The sequence below is a fragment of the Ambystoma mexicanum genome, chromosome 9 (genome assembly GCF_040938575.1).
Source record: "Ambystoma mexicanum isolate Mex_15411 chromosome 9, UKY_AmexF1_1, whole genome shotgun sequence".
NCBI lineage: Eukaryota > Metazoa > Chordata > Amphibia > Caudata > Ambystomatidae > Ambystoma > Ambystoma mexicanum.
The window spans coordinates 1,249,089,820-1,249,117,730 of NC_090931.1; the positions used below are offsets into that span (position 1 = coordinate 1,249,089,820).

Genomic DNA, 27,911 nt, shown 5'->3' on the forward strand with positions numbered 1-27,911 from the left:
TTCTCAGGCTTCCCCACACATTCTCCTCTTCCTGCCTTAACTCTTCATCTCTCCTCTCCACTACCAAAGTCTTGATTATTCTACAACTCCCAACTGGTTTGAAGTGCAGGTCATATATCAGTTTCTTTGGAGGCCTCACAAATGTTCACTTGTCTTGATTGGGTCCCCTTGCTCTCAATTTGTTTTGGGGCGTCTACATTGCTCAGGCTGAATGCAACACTTTCAATTACTTCAATTACCATACTTGCTCTGTGTCTTCATTCAGTGTAGTTATAAAAGCTCTGGTGACCCATTTGAGGTCAGGCTAAAATTGTGTCCCTTAACTTTACCCACATGTACCGTCAGGGAGGTCAAAACTTGGTTACACAATTGCTTTCCACTTTTTCAGGTAGCTCCCCCTACTGACCTTCAATATTCATAACCTTCCTTTCTGGGAGTGTCCAGTCTGTCTGCACATGTGTCTCTTCCTCTCAATCCTTCATTGCAGCAAACAGTAACTCGCTCTCTCATCGTGTGACCCATTCTTGCATACACAGAATCGTGTGTTCTTCTCCATGTTCATCATCATCAGCATAGTTTCTATTTTGACAATAAAGTCATATAGTCACATACAAACATTGATAAAGGGTTTCAAAAATGATTCTCAAGGTGTGAGGTAGTGCTTGGATCGACCACTCTTACAGCATTTAGTTGAAGATGAACCTCTAGTGTTGTTTTCTTGCCATCATAACCAAAGCCAATAGTGCTGTGCTGAGGACACCTGCATATAAACACGAAGGAGGAACTATCCACCAAATAAGGCAGGCCTAACATTCTATTCTGAGTCATAGTCCATATCACACCATTTATAGAATTGCCAAAAGGATGGAGGGGATCTGTGCAGTTTTCATTTTGTACCATCTGTGGGTAGCTCACTGGTGTGGGAATAACATCATGGTAAGCTGCTTTCTTTCTTGGAGGCAGAGAACCCTTTTGGCATTGGGACAGGGTGAGAGGTCTAACGAAATGACATAACCACTGTAAACTATTGCCAAACATAGTCGACCATCACCAAACATGGCCTGCCACACCCAAATATTAACAACCATTGTCAACCATTTCTGACCTTGGTCGGTACAGTTCAGCATTGATTTGAAGTGAAATCTCCTACTCTCTCTGTATGAGAGCTGGGAAGAGGCCTGAAGCCAGAGCAGTTCCTTACACAAAAAACAAAATTGTTGACTTTGCCACTGCTTATTATAACTCCCATTCAATTAAAGAACATGAGCAACAAGCTAATGGATATCAATGAGTTCTTATCAAGCCTTTTAAGGCGTTGAACTCCCTCTTCCCTCACCTTCTACATTATACATGTGTGGGCTTATTTTGGCATCAACATTAGATGGTTTTTGCTACAAAAAATATTTGTCAGTGGGATAAACAGACAATTATATAGAATCACTGCATAGAATGTAGTACCACACTGTCTTATTCACTCACTCGCACATGTAAGATGATAACATTTTACCAATGTTTAGAATTATTAAATTTACGAATATACTATGGATTTTGTAAATGTGCTTTTCAGAGAGCTGGAGTGCTGTAGGTGAAAAGAATGTGTTTTCCTGTGTATAATGTTTGATAATATTTTACAGCATCATCGTTTTCTGAGAGATACCTCGGTGTTCCAACAAAGGATGACAGTACATACCAAGTAGGTGCAATTGTGTAGAAATTAATTGATTGTACCTATAATGGGACTCATCTCTTTTTAATGAATTGAGACATTGCTTGCTTATTTAATAAATTATTTGGAATACATTAACATTGTTATTTAAGCAATATACCATGGCGTGGGATGTAATTGCCGGTCAGGTAATATCCCGGGCGAGAATTACAGGCCAGAGGGAAGCAAGGGCCTTACCGTTGGCCCTGGCCAATGTTAAGGCGTTTGCGTAACCTGACCAGTAGTGCCCTCCCACATAGGATATATTGCTATTAGTACCCCAGCATTCTTTCAAGGATGCTTATAGTGTTTTTTAAGTAGAGAAATGACACTTCTGCCATGTCTCCACATAATTAATCTACAATACAAAATGGCCACCATGGACGTAGCGAGTAAGGAACTACAGACAGTTCCTTCTCCCTTTCCATAGTGGCCATTGCAGCCACAGGTAAGTGGGATGGGGGTTAGGGTGGGGTAGAGGTGAAGTGGGGTGGGAGTTTGTAATTGGGTTGGGGATGGCATGGGAAGAATTATCTTGTGACCAGCAAGGATGGTGAAGGCTCGGAATGTGAGCAATACCATGAGGTATAGCTGGCATCGCTAGCTTCCAGACTGGGAGGCTCTTTAATCTCCACTGCTTCATATTAATATTTAATATGTGTAATTGCATATACTTAAGTGTATGTTGTTCTACTCCACACCCACGTTCTACTTCTTCTAGTGTAGCATGTTCTTTTTTAGTAGTTATTTGGTTATGCTTTGCTTAAAAAATCAATTCATATAGGTGTTCCACAAAACAATAGAAGTATGATGAATTTTATTCAATATAAATAATTAACCTGTTTGTTTCGGTAGGCATCTAGCGTATTACATAACATCCATGGTTTCAAGGAAGAGAATCTGTTAATAATTCATGGAACGGCCGATGGTAAGTAAACAGATATTTTCATTGCATGTGTTTCTTCTTTATTAAGACCCGACAGTCGTGTAGCTCATACGATGTGTCAATCAGAATGTTCTTAATGTGGTCTAGAATATCTGTAATTGATTGATCCCAAACATTCTAACTCTGCCAGCTGCTGGTTACTGCCTCCATTTTACACAACTCATCTTTCTAAACAATGTTTTCCTTTCACAGTTAAAGCCAACCCAGGAGCGCTCGGGAGACCAGGAGCCCTTGGGAGCCCTTTCGCTGGCCTGGCTTTGGCTCATCCATAAATATATGATGGCATTACCAATTTCTTGCCCTTGGCTTCACCTTGTTAATACTTTGGAGATGATTCATTATGCCACAAGCCTTCCCTAACTTATAAGCTTAATTTCCTATAATACAATTCACTCAATGATAGACATCTATTCCATGAACAAAAGAAACCGGAAACAAAAACCCAAAACAAATAAACTTCATCATCATCATGGCTGATTGTATAGGTGACCATGAAAGACACCTGAAAATAGGCGCAATCAGGTTCACGGAAAGAAGTGTTAGAGTGTAGTTGGCTGAGGAAGGAAAAGGATTCAAGAGTATAGGCTAGAGTGGAGCACAGCGGGTGAGACCTTCAGAGGTATTGGGATGAAGAACAATGAAAAGCATGGCCAAAACAAGGGATTGTGAGGTTTTTCACGGACAAAGGGAAAACTCAACTGTTGGTGGCAAAGGACGGACAAATGTCCAGGGTCTGAGAAGATGAGAGAGGAAGCGAAAGAGGAGACAGACAGAACATCACAGACTAGATTAGACAAAGCAGTTACAAAGGCTGGGTGGTTGTAAAGAATACAGCAGTTGTAAAAGCAGGACATGAGACAACATAGACTGTAGAGTTTCCTGACTCGAACAAGTCTTCTGACATGTTGTCATCCTGCTTGCAAGAATCCATCAAAAAGATCTCCCGTGCAATATTGTAACCTTTATTCCCTGACTAATCCATATTTCGGTCACACCATGATACTCTATAAACTGTGGTACGCAATACTTTCTCTCTTGTGAATCATTGTAATGAAATTTCTGTTTACATCATTGATAATGATATATATATTTTAGCTATCACTGAAACATGGTCACATCCTGCTGCCACCCATGCTGTATCTTTAGCCACTCCTCCGTAATACAAATTACTAAGAGCTGATCATACCTCCTCTAAGGGTGGCAGGTGTGTCTTAATATATGGAGATACACTCAATTTTCATGAAGTACCATGCTGTACATTGGCGGACTGTGAGCTGTGCCATGCAATGCTCAAAGTTAATGACAATCTGACCTACAATTTAATTACCCTCTATCGATCTCCTCAACCTATGCCTGACTTTGAAAATCATCTAGAGGCTTTATTGTTTGATTTGCTGAAACATTCTACATGAATGCTACTGCTAGGTGACTTCACCTATTGGGCTAATGATCCTACTGACTAAAGTGCTGTCTCTCTTCAGTACATGCTTAATGCAATGCTTAATATGTAAGAAAAAAAGTGCATGTGCCCCAATATGTTCTTGCACATCACTGACACATCAGGGCGGGCAGCCCACTGACACCACCCATACCTTCTCCAGAGAGCAACAACATAATTGCTGTTAAGGCTGCAGATACCAACAGTTCATTGAGGGTGATCGATGCATGGTGTGATGTACAGATATCAATCGACATAACATCAATCGACATAACATATTGTGTCTTGAAATATTATAAATATTTAAGTGTTTCATTAAAAAACGTTATTGTTAATATTTTGCTCTGATTCTATCAGTGGCAAGTGAAACATTGTAACAATCTATCAATAGAAAATAAGAGCCAACATGCTTTCCTTCTATCGTAATTGATTGGACAAATACAGGCAAAATCATTACTGAACTGATGAGTGTGCCTGTCAAACAATGCAGCAAGATCATCTTCCAAGGTTTAGCACTCATGCTAGGCACTCCTATTTGATATTGCCCTTTTCACTGACCTTGCCCCTGTGTTGTGGCTGCTGGCTGGTTACTGTTCTTGTGTTGTCAACCCACTTTGCTATCTATTACAGAGCAGGTTCATTGGAGCAGTGTGCAGGTATAGCTAGCACCAGTGCCCAATATTGTCACCTTCTAACTCATTGTTATTTGTAAAATCGGATAAATAGCCATACCCTGCCAACCTGGGTCATCAAGTTTGGGAAAAGCAATGAACAAGCCTGGGGTGAAGAGGCCAGGCAAGTGCATGCTGTTGTTTTTATATTACTATGACTGACTAACAGTTAAAATTATAAAATTGCCCCCTAGACTTTCGCCGGAGGATAACTGGGCCCTTGATCAGGAAATAACCAGCAAACAGATTGCTGAAGTGATTAAATCACTGGCAGCGGGCAAAACTCCAGGCCCAGATGGCCTGAACGCTGAACTATTTAAAACGTATGCCACAATACTTTCCCCGATATTAACACATATGGGAGGAAGCCTTGAGCTCCCGCTCACTCCCAGATACAATGACAGATGCAATCATAACGGTTCGGTTAAAGTCTAGACACCCTGCCCATTAACGCTCCTCTTATCGCCCACTCTCCCTGATTAACACGGACGCTAAGATATATGCAAAAGTACTCGCTACCAGATTGCTGCTCAAAATTACCACCCTAATACACCCTGACCAGTGTGGCTTTATTTCAAAGAGGGCCACGGCCTTAAATTTGCACAGACTGTTTAGTATTATGGCACAGATTAGCCCAGAAGTACAGGCAGTGGCTATATCACTGGATGCTGAGAAAGCATTTGATTCCGTCTCATGGTGTTAGATGTTCGAAGTTCTCAATAAATTTGGCTTCGGCCCATACTTTACACAAAGTGTCAAATTGCTCTACACCTCGCCCAAAGCTAGGATCCTAATAAATCGCACCCTATCCACCCATCTCACTCTACATAAAGGCACCAGACAGGGTTGCCCCTTTTCCCCCATCCTTTTTGCCCTCACGATTGAACCAGTGGCGGCTGCAATCAGACTGGAACAAGAACTGAGAGGCATAAAGATGGCTGGTGTATAATAATCTATCTCATTATATGCAGATGATGCACTATTGTATATACGAGAGCCAGAGAAGAATTTAGAGACCACATTGGCAGTAATAGAAGACTTCACCGCACACTCAGGCTACAAAATGAATACCGCCAAGTCTGAAATCTTTCCATTGACACATGCCACCATCTGCCCTACACATACATGCGGTTTGAGATGGGCCCCTAACCATATCAGATACTTGGGAATCCTGGTCTCTAGAGACAAAGCGTCTCTATATGTTGATAACTATGAATCCTCGCTACAGTCGATCCATACCAAACTCCAAATCTGGACCAGACTTCCTATATCACTTGCTGGTCGAGTCGCGGTACTCAAAATGGTAGTGCTCCCCAAGCTCCTGTACATTTTCAGCAACATCCCCATATGGCCAGGCAGACCCTTCTTTGAGAACTTATGATCCATGGCGACCACCTTTATATGGAATGGGGGAGCTAACAGACTGAAATGGGACAGACTGGTGGAACCCTACAAAATGGGGGGCTTTGCCGCACCCCACTTCGAATTGTACTACCAGGTGGCAAAGGCACAATACTCCAAATACTGGCAGGACCCCATAGAAAAAACACCACACGTCCACATTGAACGACACTCGGTCCGCCCGACAGACGTGAGATCCATAATATTTGCAAAATCCCATAAAGATGACTGTAAATTTGACCCAGCATCCTGTACAATCGCAGCGTGGGCTGCAATTAGTAAGCGACTCAGCATAGACACACCCTATGATTCACAGGCTCCACTTTGGAACTTCCCAGGCATTAAGCCGACATAAGACATCAGTATACAGAAAGCTTGGATCCCGGAATACGAAATTACAATGAAAGCCATGTTCCCAAACGGCAGGTTTGTAACCCCAGAAGACTTCGCTGACACAGTGGGTCGAAACCAACTTTTCACTTTACAATACCACTGTATGAAAGCAGCATTCAAGAAGCGATGGCCAACATACCCAACAGAACCGCCCGAACACGCATGTTATCAAACACTTATTCAACAACAGGCACACTATACAAAATAGTCCAAACACATACAAAATCGCCAACCAACATTAAGGCTTCATGGGAAAAGGACATGGGCACAACAATAGAAGAAGGAAAATGGTCCAGATATTGCCTCCTCATTAAGAATGCGGGGCTCAGACTCATACAGTTCAAAATACTGAACAAGCTCCATTATACCCCAGTCAAAATGGCAAAATTTCATGACTCCATAACTGCAAACTGCCCGAAATGCAACAGCCCTCAAGCGGACGCATTTCACAAGTACTGGGCCTGCCCCCCGGTAACTGGGTTCTGGCGTGAAGTAGCTGACATCTTGGAAGATGTAAAACAAATTCCAGCACAACTCTATCCCCAAAAATACCTGTTCGTTGATATAGGAAAGGTCCCAGAAAAAAACAGGAGACTGTTTAATATTGCATGTGTAGTAGCCAAGAAGTGCATTTTGCAAAATTGGAATAACAGCCATGCCCCAAGCGCAAAACAATTCCTTACGGCTTTGACATATGACAACAAATGCGAAGAAGCCTATATAGGAATGGTACCCCCACCATGCAGACCAAAAGATATTTGGACTCTGTTCAGATCATACCTGGGAACTACCCCGGTTACCAGTTATTTGGTCGACAACAAAATGGTCTAATTACCATTTGGTCGACACCAAATGGTCGAAATCCAAATGGTCGAATTTTTTTATTTTTTTATTTTTACATTTTTTTGGGGGGGTTCTCCCCTCAACCCCCCTTTATATATATTAATTTTTTTTAATCAAACAAAACGGAAAAAAATATATAAATAAATAAAAAAGAATTCGACCTTTTTTTTTCGACCATTTGGTTTCGACCAAATGGTCATTCCATCTTTTTTTTTCGACCAAATGAGCGGACCCCAACTACCCCACCAGATACGGAAGACTCAGAGGGTGACTGAACCCTACACGAAGTTTATCATCCTGTATTCCCAATGTCATTAAACCTATGCAATTACGAAAACATGTAGTAGTACCATATGAGCTGGGGGCAGAAGGGAGAAGATCACTGTTTAGATATGTGTACCATAATGTTAGAGGGAAGTTGAAGCGAATGTGATGTGATATGCAAACCAAAATTAAAGTTTTTTAAAAAAAAATTAGAAAGTTACCAAAACACCACAGAATAATCAAGCTAGTATTAAAATGCATGCAGGTGCTCAGAAATACGTGTCAGGGCTGAGCCCCGGCAAGTTCCCCCACAAATTAAGAACTGGCTTAATGCCAAAGACTTCCTCTGTAAAATCCTCTCTTCTGCTCACAGAGAGGGCAACACACTTGAATGGGTCCTCACCCGAACAACATGCCCATTACTGACCCTTCAACTACCACTTGTCCTTGGACTAGCCACTTTTATGTGGTCTCCAATATTAATGTTCCATCTGCCTGTATTTCCCCTCATCTTCACCCAAAAATGATGACTTACCGCAACCTTAAGAGAGTCACTCCAGGGGTGTTTCTTCTGTTAGTCAACACAAACTTAATCACATGAATGATCTCTCCAATGTCTAAAATCTTGTATTTACCACTACTATTTACTCTCTTGCTCTTTCCAAATTGAAATCAGTTAAACAAAACATCAATAAAGGTACATTGTTTTCTGATAACATTATCACCTTGCACCAAGAAAAAGGATATCATGTAGACAATGGTGTGGAGAACCGTCTCTTAAGAATAAATGCCAGTATTCTAATCCTGTGGCGTGTTATGGAGGACAAACAAAATTCCTTTTGACACACGTATTAACTCCTTATAGAACTCAAGAGAAAAAAAATCAGGATAATTGCATTGTCACAGATGATGCTTGATGCCACAAGATTCCGGATACCATAATGACCAAATTACAGATATGTCGTCTTAACATTCAAAAGAATCTGGATTGCAGTTCTTCATCCAATCCTTGCCAGGCCTGTCCAGATACCATCACTCTTCCCGAATCCATCTTCCCTAATGTCTTCTTAGGGATGTCTATGAAAACACTATCTGGGAAATTATTAACAACCTCAAGCCCAAAGTATCTAATGGGGGCATCTGGCCTGCGTATTTTATTAAATCCTGCACTGACTCATTAATGCCTCCTTTGATGCAGTCTCCTTACCTAGAGATCTTAAACAGACTTGGATTACTCCTCTACTAAAGAAAGAATCTCTTGACCGCAGGGGTGTTGCTAGGTCTGGAAAAGACCCAGGGCTACTCTAATGTCGGAACTGTTGGGACTCGGGGCTAGACTAGCCTTTTGGTTGTAGCTCTTGAGATTTGATAGCACACTTGTGAAAATGATAGTGATCAACAATGGATAATGTTACAGTGGTACACTCTTTTTGATGGCTTAGAAGTGATACAGAGAAGATAAAGTAGCTGAGAATGCTTTTATGGCTTCAAGGACAATGCAATGATGAATGAAAATGCAGTACAGAAAATAAACTTGATATGACTTCAGCAAAAGACAATGTGATCACTTTTCTTTGACAATTCACCCCCCCCCCCCTTTATGCAATGTAAAGAGATGGAAGGAAAGCACACAGTTCTCAGGAATGCAATCAAATATAATTCAGTTCCCCCCTAGGAAGCTTAGAGGAAAACAGGTAGGAGTTTTAAACACAGGCAATATACTTTGATGTGGTTGCAATTAAGTGAAAAATATGCTAAAAAGGCTTTTAATTCCCTATAGGGGGTTCAGGGTAGTTGATAGATACTTTGAATCAGTTCAGGATCACTTTAGCAATGCTCTATGAATGATTGTCAGGTTGCAAACGAATTTCAGCAAGGAAAGCAAGGACAAATATTTTTACACGTGGCTGAAATTTAGCAAAATGTCAAATCGCGGCAAATTTAGTCGCGTGCGTCAAGCGCAATTACGGAGGCACTATATGGAGGCACATTGGAAGGCTGAGAAACTTAGCTTTAAGATGACAGTTAAAACTCACTCCTAGCACAAACGGTTCCGGAGATACGGCCGATTTAGTAAAGGTAGTTTTCGGATTTGAAATTTTAAAGCTCAGAATGACAGATGACAGTTTTCAGTTTTAAAGATGACAGAATGACACGATTCTGGGAGGCAGTTCTAATATGCTAAAATAGTTTGGATTAGATTATTTTAAACTAAGAGATTGGTTTTGGCACAGTGCTAGCTCGGTACTCACACTAGATTTTGGACAGGAATGCGACTTCGTCACCGATCAGGTCAGGATTGGCTGGACTTCTGCTAGCAGTTCTTCACAGCGATCTGGTCTCTGGTTCTCTCTGGTTCTGGATACAGCACTGCTTTCTGGATACTGCTACAGGTTCTTGCGAAGGTTCTTGGCAAAGAATTCAAACAGCTCGCCCGGCTGTTGAATAGTTTGGTTGGTTTTGAGGCCTGCTGAAGAGGATTCAGCTTGTGGATTCAGGCCTCTCTGCTGCAAATTCTGGAGTTAATTTCTGGTCTCTGGAGATTGATGGATTTGAAGTCTGGATCTCTGGATGTGAAGTCTGAAGTCTCCTGGCAAAGCGTCCCGCAAGAAAGTGGAAAGTGAATGTCCCTACCTGGGTTCCAGTGGCTCTTTTTATGTGTTTAGAAAGTGGGTGTGTCAGCTCATTCTGCATGCCCAACCCTCTCAACTTATCATTGGCCAGTTTCTCCTCTCTTTCTTGTTCGGGGCAAAGAAATGGAGTGTCAGAGTGATGCTGTAGGTTTTATGGTCAGAGGAACCTCCCCTTGTCAAATTGCACACAAATCTATTTCTGACCCAAATACATATTTATCTATGTACCATTTTTCTAATATTATAGGTCCAGTTAACATATTTTCTGTAGCACCAAACAATCCGATCCCTGTCATTATACGATGTTGTGTCCACTTCTGACAGAATTCTCCCCTTTTCATCCAGGTAATGACCTCTAAACCTTTTCAGATTGTACACACATGTGCACCAGGGATATGGGTTTCAGATGATAAAGTGTCAGATTTTTAACATGCATACATTTGGAGTAACAACCTTTTTTTCTGCTACTATCCCCAAGAACATACCACAGGGTCCTAACACCTCTTAAAATGTGCACATTGTTTTGGGCACTTCATCTTTCCAGATTGCCAAATGTCTGCTGGTGTTCATTGAGATTTTTGAATATCGTGTGATGATTAAAATAGGCATTTTTAGCTTGCATTCAGGGAAACAAAGGTGATTTTAAAACGCTTTTTTTAGCCAACCGGCACTGCGGTTTTTCCTTTGGCACACATTTCACTCATGGCACTCCTGGCCCATCATGCTTGCACTGGTGGGTGGCAGGTCAGGGGACCACTTTGCTGTGGGCAAAACTGCACGGTTCTCTAGGATTCTGGCGCAAATGTGGGCTTTTTGCCCCACTTGGATTTCCTGAGCCCACAGCACCAAATTTTGCAGCATAATAGTCCAAACGTGGGTCAGGACACCCAACAGCACAATGAGAAGACCGAGTTGCACATTCTTGGTACTGGTCAACTTATCAAGAAGTTGGACACTCACTACTGCTCCTTCTCAATTTCTGGCTGCACCATTAAAGTAGCTGACAAAATTAAAACACTAGGATTCATTTTGGACTCTGATCTCTCTGACTCCTTATATCAACCATGCTAGACCCTCTTTTAGCTAGGACAATTGTGAGATCAAACGTGGATTACTTAAACAGCCTTCCTATAGGTACTTCACAAACCAACTTTCATAAATTGCAAGTTATCGAAAACATTGCGATCCAAATTGTTTGTAATCTTGCCTGCCGGGATTACGTCACTCCTGCCATGCAGTCTCTATTCTGGCTTCTAATGCAGGCATGTGTTAAACACAAGATTCTGTCCTTGACACATAAATGCCTTAAAGGTTGCATGCCTATCTTCCCAGTCACATTAAAGGTTCTGATCCTAGGAGATGTCTTTACTCCAGTGAATGGGTCAGCTGTACGTCAGTCTCTTCAAGCTACAGCGCACCAATTCCATGTTCGATTGTGCTGTCACAACTCTTTGGAACAATCTGGCTCTCTCTGTTTGCTGTCTTCCTTCTACCTCATGTTTCAAAAAAGCCATTACTGCCTACTTATCTGGTCCTGGCTAGATTCTTCTTTGCTTCCTGGTGTGACTTTGGTTGATGGCATCTTCTTTGTTCTGTGACGACTCTCCTTCTGTTCTTTCTTGCCTTCCTCTTTAGAACTCGGAGCTCCATGGGCCTGATAGCATAATACTAAAACATGTTTATACAATTATATGTCCAAGACATAAAACATTTGGTAGAGGACGTAACCAGAGACTGGAAATTGGTATGTGTGGATCGGTGGGGTGAGCAATTAGGGCACTGTTGCTGGCAAAGGAAGAGAAAGGTAGGAGTGAACTGGTACACAAAGAGCAGTGGGTGGTGGGACCAGGCATAGATCGTCCACATTGAAGGGAGCCGATCTTATAGATGGAAATGGCAGTTATAAGCATCCTACAGATGCAAATAATGAGCACGACACAATCACTTTATATTCAAAATCATATTCAATCATTTAGGATTCCTGCTCTTGTTGTAAAAAAAAAAAAACAGACAAAGGAGAATTTAGCAGAACATGATTAATGTTGGTCGAGCTCGAGGGTAGAATTCAGCATAACCCACAAACGATTTCACGGACGATCTGTCCTTCGGCACTTTGATAGGGCATTAAAGTAAATGTCATGCAACTGTCCAGTCGGGGATGTGCGCAAGATTGGACCACCTGATGCTCTATTGTTAGGCTTACTTACATCTAGATTACACATATGGCTTGATCTCCATCTTCAATGCTTGCCATTCATCTGTCTGAAAAGGTCGCTGTGTGCATCTGGGGCTTTTGAAAGATGCTCCAGCCACCAAAGGTGTGAGCTCGCATGTGGATCGTTTGCGCCTCTACCGGCTGCGCTAAATTATGACTCATTCAAGAGCATAATAAAAGCCATGCAGCACAGCTCGGGTACTGTGCTCGACCATCTTTGCCTGATTTTAGCTCCAAGGAACACTCGTGAGTATTGCATTTGTTTTTAGGATTAACCGAAGGGAGAATACATTGCATCATGTAACAATGTTAACAGATAACGAAGATTATTGTTCTAGTGACTTGTGATGTGCACGTGTCCAGACTCCAGAACATTTCTCTGAACACATTCTGTTATACCAAGACCATTTGAAACAATCCACAGAGAGCGTGGAAAATTGACGACATTATCGGGAAGAGGGCAAAGGGGTGCAGCAAAGGCAAAAGCAAGTCCTGTACAGCAGTTTCGTTATTGCAGACAGGGCTCAGTTAGTGAGCAAAGCAGCTATGCTGCAATGATTATTTGTTTTATTATAAAATAGCAGATCTGTATCACAGTAACTCTACGTTTGTTGGGATCTCAGCATCAAGTCATATTCCGCAGGTTATAGGTTTTGCATGCATTGAACTGGGCAGAGGTGTCAAGCGGCAGCTATCATAGCTTAAATGCCAAAGGACGTTGCCAAGTCAACTGGATGCAGTTGGTCCCGCGTCTTTGTTGGTATCTAAAGTGCCATCACCTTGAAGTAACATGGCAAGGTCCTTTTCATTGCGAGGGCGCAAATAAGGCATGGGGTTATTTGAAAAGCCATACGATCAAGTGCACAGGGCCTGCCATCTAGGCTACATCATGATGCTTTTTATATTCCTTTCTTACATTTCAAGTTTTTTGTGATTACTTGAACCCCGAGACAAAGTAGTGTATTCAATTATTGAGTCTTAAAGTTACTTTTGTATCAAATGGTGGTGCATATATTATTTGAACACATGAGCCATGTTAAAATATTGATCACATGTAAAATATAACATATCGCAGAACAAAAAGTTCCTGTATTTTCCAAGTATGGTACATTAAGGATAGCTTCTATTGCACAGGACCTGTTGCTAGTTCTTAGTGCCAACATACATGGCTAGGGCCAGGACATAGTTGCTGGGTCTTCAAACCCTGATGAATGACAAGGAGCCACCTAGTGGCAAAATGATAAACAGCATATCAGAAGGTTGACTCTGGCGTGTATCAGATATACAATGGGCTCAAAGTAATGCTGAGATGTGTTGGTTAGATGGCTAGTTTGGTTAACAACAGGCTGATATGTACACATATTACCATAAATTACAGTGTCATTTATTGTGCATTTGTAAAGCGCTTATACATCAAGAAATTCTGTTTTAAATCTACCACAGGGCAAAGGGTAGGGGACATGGGAACAAAGGCAAATAGAATAAACTGAAAGGGGCAGTCCTACTAGGCCTTGTGAGGATTCAGAATGTGCAAGTGCATGGAGAGAGAAGGAAGGTACGGGGAAGGCGATCAGTGCTAGGAGTTCCACAGAGGGAAGTGCCAAGGAGTCAGTTGTGAGCAACAGTATGTGCCTGGTAGAGATCGCTTGGTGCAGAGTGATCACCTTCCAATAATAAGTGCAGGCCTGTGAGAACACAAGCCAGTGGGTGCCTGAAGGCAAGTGCTGGGATGTGGCGGAAGGCTGAGGGTAATTAGGTGGAAAGGCTGGCGTCCAGAAGGACACATAAGGTCCCAGACCACCAATCTCAGCGACTGTGGGGTATTAGCATGGGAGTGAGAGGGGGAAGGAGGAGTTGAAGAGTAAAGTCTTGAGCGGCTTCTGGAATTTGAGGTCCGGCTCAAGACTTTGAGGAAGAGGGAGGATGTTCCAGAGGAGGGAGCAAGCCAAGGAGAGGGATCTGCTACCAGCTCACTGCTTAGAAAAGTTCCTGACATACAGATAGTTGGAGCCAGACAAGCGTAAAGATCTGGAAGGAACGTATTTGGTAAGAGTGAGTTGTAGATAGATTGGTCCTTGGCCCCAGACAGCCTTATGGATGATGCAAAGGGATTTGAATTTGATCCTTGCAGCAACCGGGAGCCAGTGGAGAGATTATAGGGCTGGAGAGATATGGTCCCTGGGCTTGAGGTGAAGGATAGGTTTTGCGGCCCTATTCTGGACATGCTGGAGGGGGCAGAGAGAGGAAGAGGGTAGATTAAGGAAGATGTTGTTGCAGTAGTCTAGCCTAGAGAGTACAAGAGCTTTAGAGACATTGAGCTTCTGGGGAAAAGTGAGGAAAGGAAGGATACCTCTGAGGAGGTGGAGTTGAAAATGGGCCATCTTGGCAAGGTCCAAGATGTGAGGGAGGAAAGAGAGAGGAGTAAAAGATGACTCCAAGGTTTATGGCTTCTGATGCAAGAGAAGGGGTAGAGCCCATAGAGGGTGGCCAGAGTGAAGGGGGGAAAGATGGAGTGGGAGTACCAATAGGAAGGATCTCAGTCTTGCTGTCTTTGAGGCAAAGATCATTGGAGGCACACCAGGACTGGATAGCAGATAGGCAGTCAGGAATGGTAGAGGAAGTAGGTAGAGCATTATTGGGAAGTTTGAAGAAAAGTTGGGTGTCATCTGCATAACACTGTAAGTGAGGGGAGAAAGCAGAGAAAAGGTGAGCAAGTAGAGTCAGGTAGACATTAAAGAGCCATGTTGAAAGGTTAGCACCCTGGGGAACACCACAGCTGGAGATGGAGGTAGGAGAGAAGAGCCCAGGATGAACTGGGAGGGACGGTCAGTGAGGACGGAGGTCAGCCAGTCCAGTGCCTGCTCTGTGATGCAAAGGGTATCAAGGAGTCATTTATGAGGTCTCTTCCTTGACACAGAAACTTTAGTAGTACTTTCTGAGAAGAAAGACATATGTAAGATTAGAGGACGCTCAACTGGCACTTGTATATTGTTATGAAGAACAACAATCTTAATTGATTCTTACATGCCCCATAAGGAGCTGAATGGGTGAGTGCCTCCTTATATAGTATCATTGATGTTTTTAGGATGGCTGTTGTCTTTAAACTAACGGTGAGGTCAAGAGTTGGGGAAAGTATGATGTCATGGTATTTTTGGTGAGTTTGATTCCATGGACATGAATTAGGAAAATAAGGAGGGAATATAAAACATACTGAGATGCCAGACTTAATCCTTTTACAATTTGTTTTTAATGCCCACATTGGTTGAACGTTTAGGTCTAAGGTTCATAAGGGCAGATGACTGAGTTGGTTGGGTCTGTGTCCATGGCATGTCCTTATAGACCTTTGAGTTGAAAGTGTTAAACAGTTTCATAGGAATAGAGGCCAGAGTCAAGAATGTTCTGCTACATCATTTAGTGGCTAATCCACGGGGCCCTGATGCCTTCACCAGGTACCTCCAATTCACTGAGAGGCTCTCGCAAGACCTCCTAGGATTCTATGTGGTTTAAGAATTGTAAGATGTTTGAGGATGCTGTTAAGACGTCAGTGGAGTGGCTTTTAGTGTGATCTTATCTGGATTTCAAAAAGCTGTAAGTAATCAACCATGTTTACAACTGCAATGGTTATATGTTGCATGTGAGTTTTACTGTATGATATGCACTCTTTTTATTTGGCGAGTAGGGTATTCAAGTTGCATTTATATTTACTAAACCTATTGCGTGAATTTATATTTCAACAGAGGAGGACTTTCTTTTTTTATAGGTTTTTCCATTTCAGACATTTCTTTGTCAGCCATTTCTCTTCTGTGAGACACTATGGATGTCACCAACCCCCTCTAAAAAGCTTTAAACTCATCCTATGTAATCTGACGTGAGGTGTCCACAAGGGGTTTAGGACATGTTTGCCATGGCATAATCGATCATGGAGTATGAAATGTGGATGTTGGAATGACACATATAGGCTAGGTCACATTGACGAAAGATCCTCCAAGTGTCCTTTAACATCAGTGTAACTATTATTGGCTTGGACATTTTATAACTGTGAAGGAAAAAAAATGAGCCAGGGGCTTTGATCAAAGTGGTGCTCTAGGGGCGGATTAGGGTGCTGATTAAGGTTGCTGGCAGCAATCAAAGGCCAAAGTGTCCCAGTCCCCTCTCAAAAGAAGTGCCATCAACTGTTTACATTTAGTAAAGCACAGAATCAAGAGCTTGACCACTACATAGCTACCCTTTAAATCCAACCTCAAGTGTAAGAGTATCAGTAAATGTTCAATCTTATATGCATGAATATTTTGGCATCCTTCTTTGTCTAGAGCAGATTCAAATGTGGTTATGTCAGCCTAATCAGTTGTCGGGATTCACTACAGTTGAGGTGTTTCATTTGCATTATGGCTATGTCACATGTCTACTACACAATCGGGTGAACATTGTTGACCTCATAATAGGAATGGCCCTTCCCTATGTATTCCAGATAAAAGGCTTGCAGTCTTATTTGGTTGTCGGTTTCTCAATGTATATTCACAAGTTGTTTGATGTCTTTACATATCTATGGGCCTCATTTCGGGCCTGGCGGTAACCATGCAGGTAAAACTGGCAGGCTGCCGCCGGACCCATAACGAATTACCGGCACCTGACTTCCTGGTAACACTGGGGTATTCTGACCGAGAAGTCAGGTGCCGGTAATTTTGTAAGTCCTCATTCTCAAGAGTCTCGTAGGAATCCATGGGAATACGTAAGCCCCGCCACTGTTAATAATGGTGCTGGTGCTTCCGTGAAACTCTGAGGGCGGTGCCATTCTGCCCGCCAGATCTGACTGCAGTGGGCGGAACGGCACCAGCCCGAAGACTCGTAGATTGCCGGTCTGGAAACAACGGTGCTGGTAGGCTTATAATGAGGCCCTATGTCTATGAATGTCAAATCTAACCATTATCAGACACATTTGTGGCATCCTATCAAAGGTTTAACTGTGGGTGCCCTGGGTGCTATTGGCAGGAGCACCTAGAAAAAATGAAAAGCAAGCATGAAGAGAAGGAGTCTCTTACGCCCTAAACAAAACGTGTGAGGTGACAAGCAAGATGAACCCTGTGTTGCCGTATGGAGCCAGCTGGCTGCCTCCTCCCTTTAAACAAAAACAAAATAATTGTAATTTCCTTGATAACCAAGTACCCAACGTTATGAAACACATTCTTCCTGTCAGCATAAACAAAACAAACGGGATGTCGGGCTGATGGGTGCAGGGAATGGATTCAATGCCCTGCCTATAAAGACTGATATGAAGTGAAGTCAGAATGTTCCAGGCCTCATGAAAAGCACCTGCATGTAATCAATTGTAAAAAGATAGCTTTGCATTGTATAAAACATTGAATGTTTTCTGTACGACTGTTTAAACGTCTTTGTTTCCCACCTGTATGGTTGTGTCCACAACTAACTTCTCTTTGGCCTTGTGCATTACAGAAGCTGTTTTATCAAATCACCTTTCATTCTGTTTATATATGTTTGATTATGTGAGGAAAAGAAATATGAAAATGTAAAATAATACATAAATAACATCAATGGCACATGTTGACAAGAATCACATAACCTAACACCTTAACAAGTACTTCATTTCTTACGATGAAACACCAAGTTGTCTCACACAATTACGATTTGCCATCAAAAACTCTTCCCATTTATTATAACACAATGTAAGCAATCTTGAGCATGAAAAGAAATCCCTTCAGTGGGAATGGTTGACAGATTTCACACGCTGGAGAGACACAGTCTTCCATTCTCAAACCAGTATACCTCAAGCGGTAATACTAACTATATGCAAAAGATAATTTCCACCTACGATTCCTCTTAAGCATTCTCTGAGTTGTTTAATAGCAATTGCTCAAAGTTTTATAATGGTGGATGTTACAACTAAATGGTAGTATACTACCATGCAATCATTGAATGTGGACCAAATCCATGCACTGAAATTATAAAGCCAATAGCATGACTTCACCAGTCAGCACACTTGAATATGGGTGTCAATTGTGGTTTTCTCGGGGTAGCAGCTGCTCCATTTGGCTCCCACTTTACTACCCATGGAAGTGCCATTATAGTCCCTATGTCCTAGGGTGGAGGGCACGGTATAAGAGCATAACGCAAACTGACCACTTTAAGACCATTGTTAACATTCTGTTTTTCAGCCATTATCCCTCCTTTTCCTCCCGCAAATAAAGGATTCCTGATGGAAAAGGGTGGGCAACAGGGGTAGAATGATTATCCCTTCACTGAAACCTCCAACAAACTTATATTGGACCTGATTCATGAAATTATGTCTGTGTAAAACTGTGATTAGCTTGCTATTCTGCCCGCAAATTCATCAAACAGGGATTTGAGGGCAGAATGGCACGCAAATCCCTGATTTACACACAAACAATTCCATGAATCCGCGCCATTGAGTGCTCAACTGGGAAACCTTCCTTCCAATGCCCGGAGCAGAATGAGCAAATGAAAGCCAGGGGGAGTCAATGGCCACCTATCCCACATCACTGTGTCCCTGTATCCATTTACCCTGCCTCTCACGTTAGGCTGCCAACCGGCCAGAAGGATAGGAGGCAGAGAATATGGCTCTGTATCCCCTGGAAATGAGACATCTCAACTTCATTGTTGTTCTGCACAGTGTGTGAGGTTTGTGAGAGGCGGCATAATGTGGGGGAAGGAGAGCAGCACATCATTCTCTCACTGACTGGCACCGCTAGCTCATATATGGGCATGCCAGAGTTAAAGAAAAAAGAAGGCTGGGGCAAGAAGGATGGCAGGCTATAAAGTCTTAGCCTGCGTGCCTGGTGCTGCCAGCCATGCATGTCCGTGTCCAGCTGTGTGAGGCCATCCATACATTCCCATGTATGAATGTTATAATTAATTATATATTTTTTATATTAGATAGGTCTAATTATAATTAAATTAATTACAAATTCCCATGTATGAATGTTATGTGGTTGGGAAGGAAAAACTTATAATGCCTAGATTTACTGGACAACAGTTGTAAATGAACATGTGATTATTTTAGCCGGTTCTATGATTCTACACTTGGTATACAAACTCAGCATCTGGAGTGAGTACATTACATTCGATTTGATATACCTGGATAATGAAGCTTTCCCTTTCACACAGTGTCACTCGTGGGCAAGGACACACTTCATGATCCAGGTATAGTAATTGGCATATGAGTACAGAGTCTGCCTTGAGCATGCCAGACTGGAGTGCTAATTGAAGGCCTGCCTTGAGCTTTATCTGTCTCTCTTAAGTGTACTCATGTGTATAATGACTGAACACCTGGCAAATCAAGACAGCACCCAATATATCTTAAGTCAGAATGTCCGGAATGCAGTCAATACCAGTTGTTATTGACTACATTCCAAACATTAAGATTTGCAGAAAGGAAGTCAATGATTTCTTACGTGTGCTTATAAGAATAATTCACATTTCAGTCCCCTTAATGTAAGTATTTTTGAGAAATTGTTCCTCCAGAATAAATCACACACTGACATTGTGCTTGTAATGTTGAATGAGACAGGCCTATATTAGACATAACATCTCTTTGTTTAACACATATCTTGAGCATTCAAATAATCACTTTGGGATTTGGTTTAGGCAGTTGTTGGTAAATGAGATCATGTTCTATCAGGTTGTGGAAACAACAAACACTAATATGCTCGCATGTTCTTCTTTCCTTCCTCATTTGCCCAAAACTCAGGTCCAAGCAAGTCTCACATTGACTGGACGATTTTCTCAGAAAGTTCACAGTCAATTTCTCAGACATATAGTATAGCCAAGCGAGGAAAATTCCACTAAAGTTCTATGTTGGTCAAAGCACTACATTTTAGACTATGTAACCCTAAGGTCGAATATGCAAGCTCCCTGGTGTTCAGCTCTGTTATAAATGAATTTACATGAATCTAAATCATTTCGAACATGTCAAAAATAAAAATGGAGTTTCCTGAGTGCCCTTTAAAATCATTTGCATTACTGATTGCAATTAATGTGGAGTTATTTATTGTATGTTGCACTGAATTTGTAACAAGGTAATATCTGTTCTCATGTTCGACCGTGTTTTTTTACAGCTAAAGTCCACTTCCAGCATTCCGCAGAACTCATTAAACACTTAATTAAAGCCGGAGTTAATTACACAATGCAGGTATGTAAGAGAATTGTTTTCCATAATTATCATTCTTTAACATGCATTTTATGCCGAAATTGTCTTTTATCAAACTAAGTCCTTGAAACCCATACACTATATTTTAAATTCATTAGTGTGAACTCATTGACTAAATCCCTGCAAGAAAATGCTCAAAAGGAATGCCTCTTGTAGTAATTATAAGCTTGACAAGAAGACAAGCTGAAGGACTTCAGGCAGTGACAGCAAAGTCTACATTCAATTATTGTGTTACCCATTGCAATAGTCAGTTTGGTCCTGAAATGTAAATGTTGAACTCATTTTAATTCACTGAAAGACTGCAACGCATCATTCCAACTGGTCTCTCCTGCCATTAGTTCAATGACGTAAATCCCAGAGCGGATCAGGTGTCTGATTTCGAAATCTTACATTCAAGTATGGTTTTACCATAGGGCGCGCATATTTGTATATTAATAATAATTAGGCATTTATATAGCACTACGAACCCTCAGGTATCTGAGCGCGACTTATTATTACCCACCTCGGAAGGATGAAAGACTGAGTTTGGCCGCCTGGATTCGAACCTGCATTAACAGGCTCATGCACGCATGTCAAAGCGAGCGCTCCACTCGCTGTGCCACTTGACCGTCTAAGCTGATTAATGTTAAATGTATAGAAATGGCACTGCCTGCAATGCCCTGAGTAAAGCTTTCTGTTGCAAGGCCATTCACATGAAGCAATGTTGAAAATTAAAGGTGGATGACTAGCCACATCAATATACATTCTGACTTTCAGATAATCATGGATAAAACACATTGTGTCTGTCTTTTGATTATGAACATTGGTGAACAGGGACACGTGAAATTTATTTTCCAGAACGCAACTAATCACTAGCCCAATAGTTGGGCTGTAGTGGCACGGACATTATAGCTGAAGGTACGTGCCTGCACGTGTGTCTGTGTGTGACTTTTGCCTTGGATCTATGTATGATTCGGTACAATAAATAATATCAAAATGTAATAAATGAACGTGTCTTTCAAAAGCACTGTTCGGTAGTGCGTGTGTGTGTGTTTCATACATGTTAGAGCCCAGTTAGTTTGAATTTGAACTTTAGCAGGCATAATGCAGTAAGTTGGAGGAGGGTACAGAAGTTAATTTAGAAATCCAGTAACAGGAAAATGTATTCAATTGGTCTTTGACTGATACTGCCATGTCTGGTTCAGTCAAAATCTGATTGGATGAATACTTTGTTATGTTCAGTGTTGATATAATCAGGGTTTGCGTCATGCTACGATGTTTCATGAGAGAGGACCTTATTGGATGAAGTGTTAACAAGAAGCAACCATCTATCAAAAATGCTGTAACCTTACACAAATATAGATGCCCCACACTACAGCATTAGTTTGCCCATCCTTCTGCCAAAACTAAAACTCACATGCCCAGCACATTCAGAAGTCAGTTGCCTACCATTGTCGTGTGAAACTGCCATGTTCAATTTGGGGGTGATGTCCACCCTATTCCACTACAAACCTTGGATACTGTATTTACTTGACAAGCACTACTTTCCTCTCCCACCCTCTTCTGAGAGGCACAAACCACCTTCAGGATAATTCGATATTTTAATCCAACAGGATGCCCTGTAATTGGGCGCTGTCACCATTGATGGAGATCCATGTCGCTAAAATTATTTTCGGCTTCTATGCATTTTTATGGATGAAACCAAATGCTGTCAATGTAGTGGAACACCCCTGACTCCCTCTGAGCACCTACCTAGGCGTAGTTCCCTTAGATGCTCATCAGTGGAATAATTACTTTGATGATGTAATTGGTTATTTATAACACACTTCATACCCATAGGTTTCTAAGCACGGACACAGGGATCGAACTTGTTGCACTGCATCGTCTTTCTTCCAAGACGAGAGCACTGACCCAGAGCTATCCTCCAGAGACATATTATCTGACTGGGAGGCAGAGGACACCTAAACCAGTGGTGCTTTCTTCCCAATGTGAGGTGGAGGGCCAGCTGGCTGTCTGTTGAAGAAACACTTCCTTGACCTTTACCTCAGTGCAAGAGACAGCTGGTCAGGCCAGCACTGTGCTAAAAGGCCAAATACGCTCTAACTGGATAGACAGAAGATGATGTGCAGTAATGGGACGCACAAGGGAATAATAGCTAGCCATGTGTTTGCATGTCACTGTAATTTCTAGAGAACCTATGCTTGTGCTGCTTCATTGTCAGTGATCGGATACTGGTGTGCCACCACACCATAGACAGGAAGTACAAAGGCAGCAGTTGGCAAATCCCAGCTGAAAGAAACAAGGGTTTGGAGAAGGCACCACTTCCCATATGAAGACTGCCAGTCTCTCCTCTTTAGTCTGAGATATGCACGATGAAATGCATATAGAAAGTATGCAAAGATCTATTCTCTGCCGGTCAGTATCCAGAGATTTCTAAATTCCTCAACCCTTCTGCGTTCGTGCAATCAGCATAATTCATTTGGAAGTATTTGGAATGTATCAGTCTTGGGGCTCGAACGGTGTGGATTTATGAGAGATGCAAAAACAAAAGATATATATGCTTATTCATTGAAACACTGTCCCCCCAGATTCCAGACCTGGAAGCAACACCAAAGCCAAGTCCCATTCAAGTTTCTCATTGTTGAAGAGCTTGGCCCCTCTAGAGGAAGTCCTGAGCTCCACCAGTTTCATCTTTCTAGTTTCATATGTTGCCCCTGCCGGCTGCTGGTGGATTGGCAATTAAGCAAGCAGTGAGTGGTAAATATGAATGCACCATAGATAAACATAAAATGTATGTGCAAAATGTCTCAACTGAATGTTAGCATCATGACAAACGCTCAATTCAACAATTTAGTTCATGGATTCATTTGGAGCAATCCACTATGAGCATATATATTCACAGAGGAATTCTGTCTGATGATGTAACTCAAAACAGGGAGGTGGAATGGAACTCCTCGTGTTATGGTGTGATGTCTCACCTGCATCTCGTTTCCTGAACCTTTGTTGTACGGGGTCAAGAATGGAGATATGAGTAATTCATAAACAATGAGGATTGGCACCTCCCTCGACTTCATTTTACCTCCCCCACAAAAGAAAACAACGTGACCTGTTGTCTCCCTTCCTTTCTTTGTTAGTGTGTCCTGCATTCTCCTCTTACAAAGGTAAATTAAAAGTAAAAGTAAATGAGTTCTTGCTATACTGCTGTAAATGTGGATCCAAGCACTCCCACCCAAAGCTCCTCGCCCATGCTACCTATATGTTGGGAACCAGAGTGTGAGACACGTGCAGTGCCAGTGAAAATACTTATACTCAAAATAATCTTGGAAGTGAGGTTCCCATTGAGGAAGCCAAACATGCAATCACAACTATATGATGGCCATTTGAATGAAATCCCAGTGGAAGTGGGAAAAACAAGCAAGGAAGAAGCCAGGTGAAGTCATGAAAAGCATTGCCGACGCACCTAGGGAAGAAGCAAGGGGCTGAAGATCATGGACATTCTACAGGCGCCAAAGAGGAGGTGTCAAAGATGAGCAACATTGCGGGCTCGAGTTGAAGATGCTCATGCTACAGAAATAATGAAGAAGATATTAAATCATTTTACAAGTAGACAGAAGCAGTAAAAGCCAGTAAAAGTAAAAGTAGACAAAGAAGGCTAGCTATGTAGTGAATAGATTGTGGTGATGCGCCAACGTATATGCTATGAATGATTCCACAACGCATTTTAGCAGAGCTTGATCCAGTGAAAAGAAAGGGTTTCAGTATGTGGACGTTGGAAAAGCAATCAACATTCAGAAGTGAATCGAAGAAAGGTTTGGTTGGCCCAGCACCAGGAAGTCAAGGCCACTGTAAATCTACATGTTCATTCAGTAGTTACAGAACAGGTGAAAAGAACAAACTCCCGTTTGAGTTGAGGAGTGAGAACATTGAAGACGTCAGAGGTTCATCATTTAATAGTGTTTTAAATGCAGAAAGACTCTGAAACATTGTCTGCAGTCACGTGGATGGATGACAATAGATCCTGGGATGGGACGAGCTGTATCAAAACCAAGAGACAGAGTATGCCTATACTCCCTCTTATTCTCAAGCACAGAGAACATGTTCAAGGCCATGTTTAAAGGGCTAATTGACTGGCGGACGACAAGAGTGAAGGTAAATGACATGTTAATTGGTGGGAAGCTATGGTTATGACCAGCCAACCAGCACCTGGATGTTAGCCTGTATGCTGCTTGCGTAGGTGGAATATTACAGAGGGGCACAAGGGTGCCAACCAATTATGAAGGACCACATACTAGAGAGCACAATAGTTTGTATTACCAATGTGTATTTGATGACGTTCGTAGTGACGTGCACTAGAGGAGGGCTTAGTTGCCCCACCTGATGATAGAGACCCAATCGCCTTTCCTGACAAGTATGGAACGTAAACCTAGATGGAAGTAAGATGTCCAGGTCACAGAAGAATTCTGTCACAACACATATGTACTTTGGTAGGTCTTAAAAAAGGTTAAATGTCAGCACTTTTTTCATGTATTTTGTCAGAAACAGACATGCATTTGGAAACAGTTGCTTCCTAAACTAGGGAGATTGAAATGTTTGTGCTGGATTACGCTGATGACCTAATCACTTTAGGTAGGAACCAAATAGATCTTTAGAATAATCTAAATGCTGGTGGGGATTTTGCTTTTGAACACAACCGGTAGAATTGAAATCATATGTAATGCAGTTCACAACTCAACATTTTTATTGGTGTATAAATGAGGTCCATCTTCTCATTATAGACCATTCTAAATATGTGTGGTTTCAAAATGATAATTCTTCTAAGAAGAGTAATTAAAATCCCATCATTAGTGAGTTTAATAAAGAGAATGAACTACAAATATGGTGCTTTTAATCTGTTTCTCTTTGTTAAGTTATATTTGCAAACAGATGTACCTACAGCAATTTTTGGAACTGAGATCATTTGGAAGTGCCCAATAACAGTTTTGAATAATTGTGAGGGATGTATCTGGTAGACATGGTTAGGATTCCCAAGTCAAAACCCATCCAAGGTATAAGATTGTAACTGGGATTGTTATTATTGTTCTCACGTTAGATTGGAACTGGGATTCTTATTATTGTACTCACGGTAAATGTTACTCAGATTGATTTTTTATTTTACAAAATTTAAACAGCTAAGCAGAGTACATTTTATATATGTTCACAATAAGATATCTATGAGCACATATTTCTATTATTAATTTTATACAGATTGTAAGGAGTTTATGACAATAGCTGAATGTTCATGTACACATAATAAGGATTTTCAGTTTACCAATATCAAAAAGAAGATCATCATGTAGGGTTGGAAGGCAAACATAACCCAGTTTGGGGATGATAAGTGATTGCAAGAATATATCAATTGTAGCTCCACACTGTATGTATATGTAGTATTGTAATATTGTTTCCTCCTTAGCATTGCATAAGGGATTACATGCTTGTTTTACATCTTATGCCATTGTAGTAATTTCGAGGGACTTCAGAAGGTGTGTAGGTCAGGAGGTTAACATGAGATGCTCGAAGAGGGGCCAAGGGATTCCCTGAGATGACACTTAGCCTTACTCCTCAATGCTGCTTGGACAGCCAATGGGAAGACATTAGATTACTGGGGTCAGTGTAAAGGGCAGACAAGCAGGCAGTATCATATAGGTTATTCAGGTTCCGGTGATGTAGGATTAGAAATAATCTTGTACAGAAATTGAAATTCCAGAACCCAACAGTAAGAGTGGTGGAGAGGGAAAAGTAAGGACAGTTTGTTAGACAATGTGGCAGCCTGAGAATGACAGCCAGACATCCCTTGTGGATGGTGAGAATAATAATGATAGGAAATAAGTGCCATTAGAGAGGAAACCAGACAGGATAAAAATGGATTCTGCCAGTATATCTACCTCCTCGTGGAAATAATATATTTTTAATTTGAATAGCCTAATATCTTCACAGTCAGATTGTTATTACGTGAGATTATATGTTGCATACATCTGGTCATTTTAGTTTGTTACCTCAAAGTTGTATACAGATTTCTGAAGCAGATGGTCAAACCCTAGTGTTATACAAGCATGAACATACACTGTGATGCACAGGTTTACCAGAGATGCCTGAAGACGTTGACTTGATATCTTTACTTTCACTAATGATTTAGGAACCAGTGGCTGCAGAACATTTTCTCTGTGTAGAGTCTATGAGACATTTTGATACAGGCTTTGGGTTCCAGTATCACTCAGTGAACCTGTATTTTGTATGCCTGTTTACCATGTCACCATCGATTGTGTGCAGAGAGAGGGCACAGGAGACAAGAGGCCTCATTACGACCCTGGCGCTAAACCATGGTGCTATTAACACCATGGTCCATGCCGGGGCCCGCCATGGTGAATGGTGGAATTACCGCCCCATTCCAAGGTTGGCGGGGCGGTAATTCCCCATTCACCATGGGCCCTTCCCCATTCCCATTTTTGCCCCAAAGGGCTCAATGGGAATGGGGAAGGCGCTAAGTACGGTGCCGCAAAGCACCAAGTTCCCTTTGCGGCACCCTACTTTAACACCTGCTAAAAGCAGGCGTTAAGGTCGGGTCCCACAAAGGGACCTCATAATCAGGCGTTAAGGGTTTAATGGCACCGACACCTTTTACGGCGCCGTTAAACCCTTAACGCCAGGGTCGTAATGAGGCCCAAGATATTGGAAAGGGGCGTGGAACATAAAGTGGGTGCGAAGAGTGTGAACCAATAAGGGAGGTGGAGCACAAGAGTAACTAGAGAAAAGTAAGAGAGTAGTACTTCCTCTGTGCTGATACCCATGAGAGCGGAGGAACCAACAAGTTGAAAACCTTAAAGAGATATGCTACTGATATCAGTATTGAGGATAGCAGAAACCTTTGTATGTGAGAATGGAAGATGAACTGCTCATCGCACTTATATCCATTTAGCATACTTGACCTGAAAGTAAACTTATATTTTTAAATCATTGCATAAAATTAGTTGAAAAATGACATGTCTGTCTTTCTAATTCACTCTCCTGCTCTGACTGCTCCATTGACCACTCTCCATCTGATCACTCAATTCTTCACTTTGACATCTTGATCCCTCCAACCTCTACTCCTTGTCTCACCTCCTTAATGAATAAGAGACAATTCAGGCAGAACTCTCTTGACTTTCACAAAGCACTTACAACATTCTTTGACCAATACTGTCCTGCTCGTACACAAATACTTTCCC

At 41.7% G+C, this 27,911-nt stretch overlaps 1 protein-coding gene across 2 annotated transcripts in view; it reads left to right on the top strand.

The window, feature by feature from the left end:
- DPP10 (dipeptidyl peptidase like 10) overlaps window positions 1-27,911 on the top strand; it is a 1,813,461-nt gene that overhangs the window by 1,760,686 nt on the left and 24,864 nt on the right. For both annotated transcript variants that reach the window (XM_069616586.1, XM_069616587.1), the window contains 3 exons: window positions 1,635-1,693; window positions 2,561-2,633; window positions 20,600-20,673. In XM_069616586.1, the coding sequence (XP_069472687.1) occupies window positions 1,635-1,693; window positions 2,561-2,633; window positions 20,600-20,673 (206 nt within the window). The remainder of the gene's footprint in view (window positions 1-1,634; window positions 1,694-2,560; window positions 2,634-20,599; window positions 20,674-27,911) is intronic.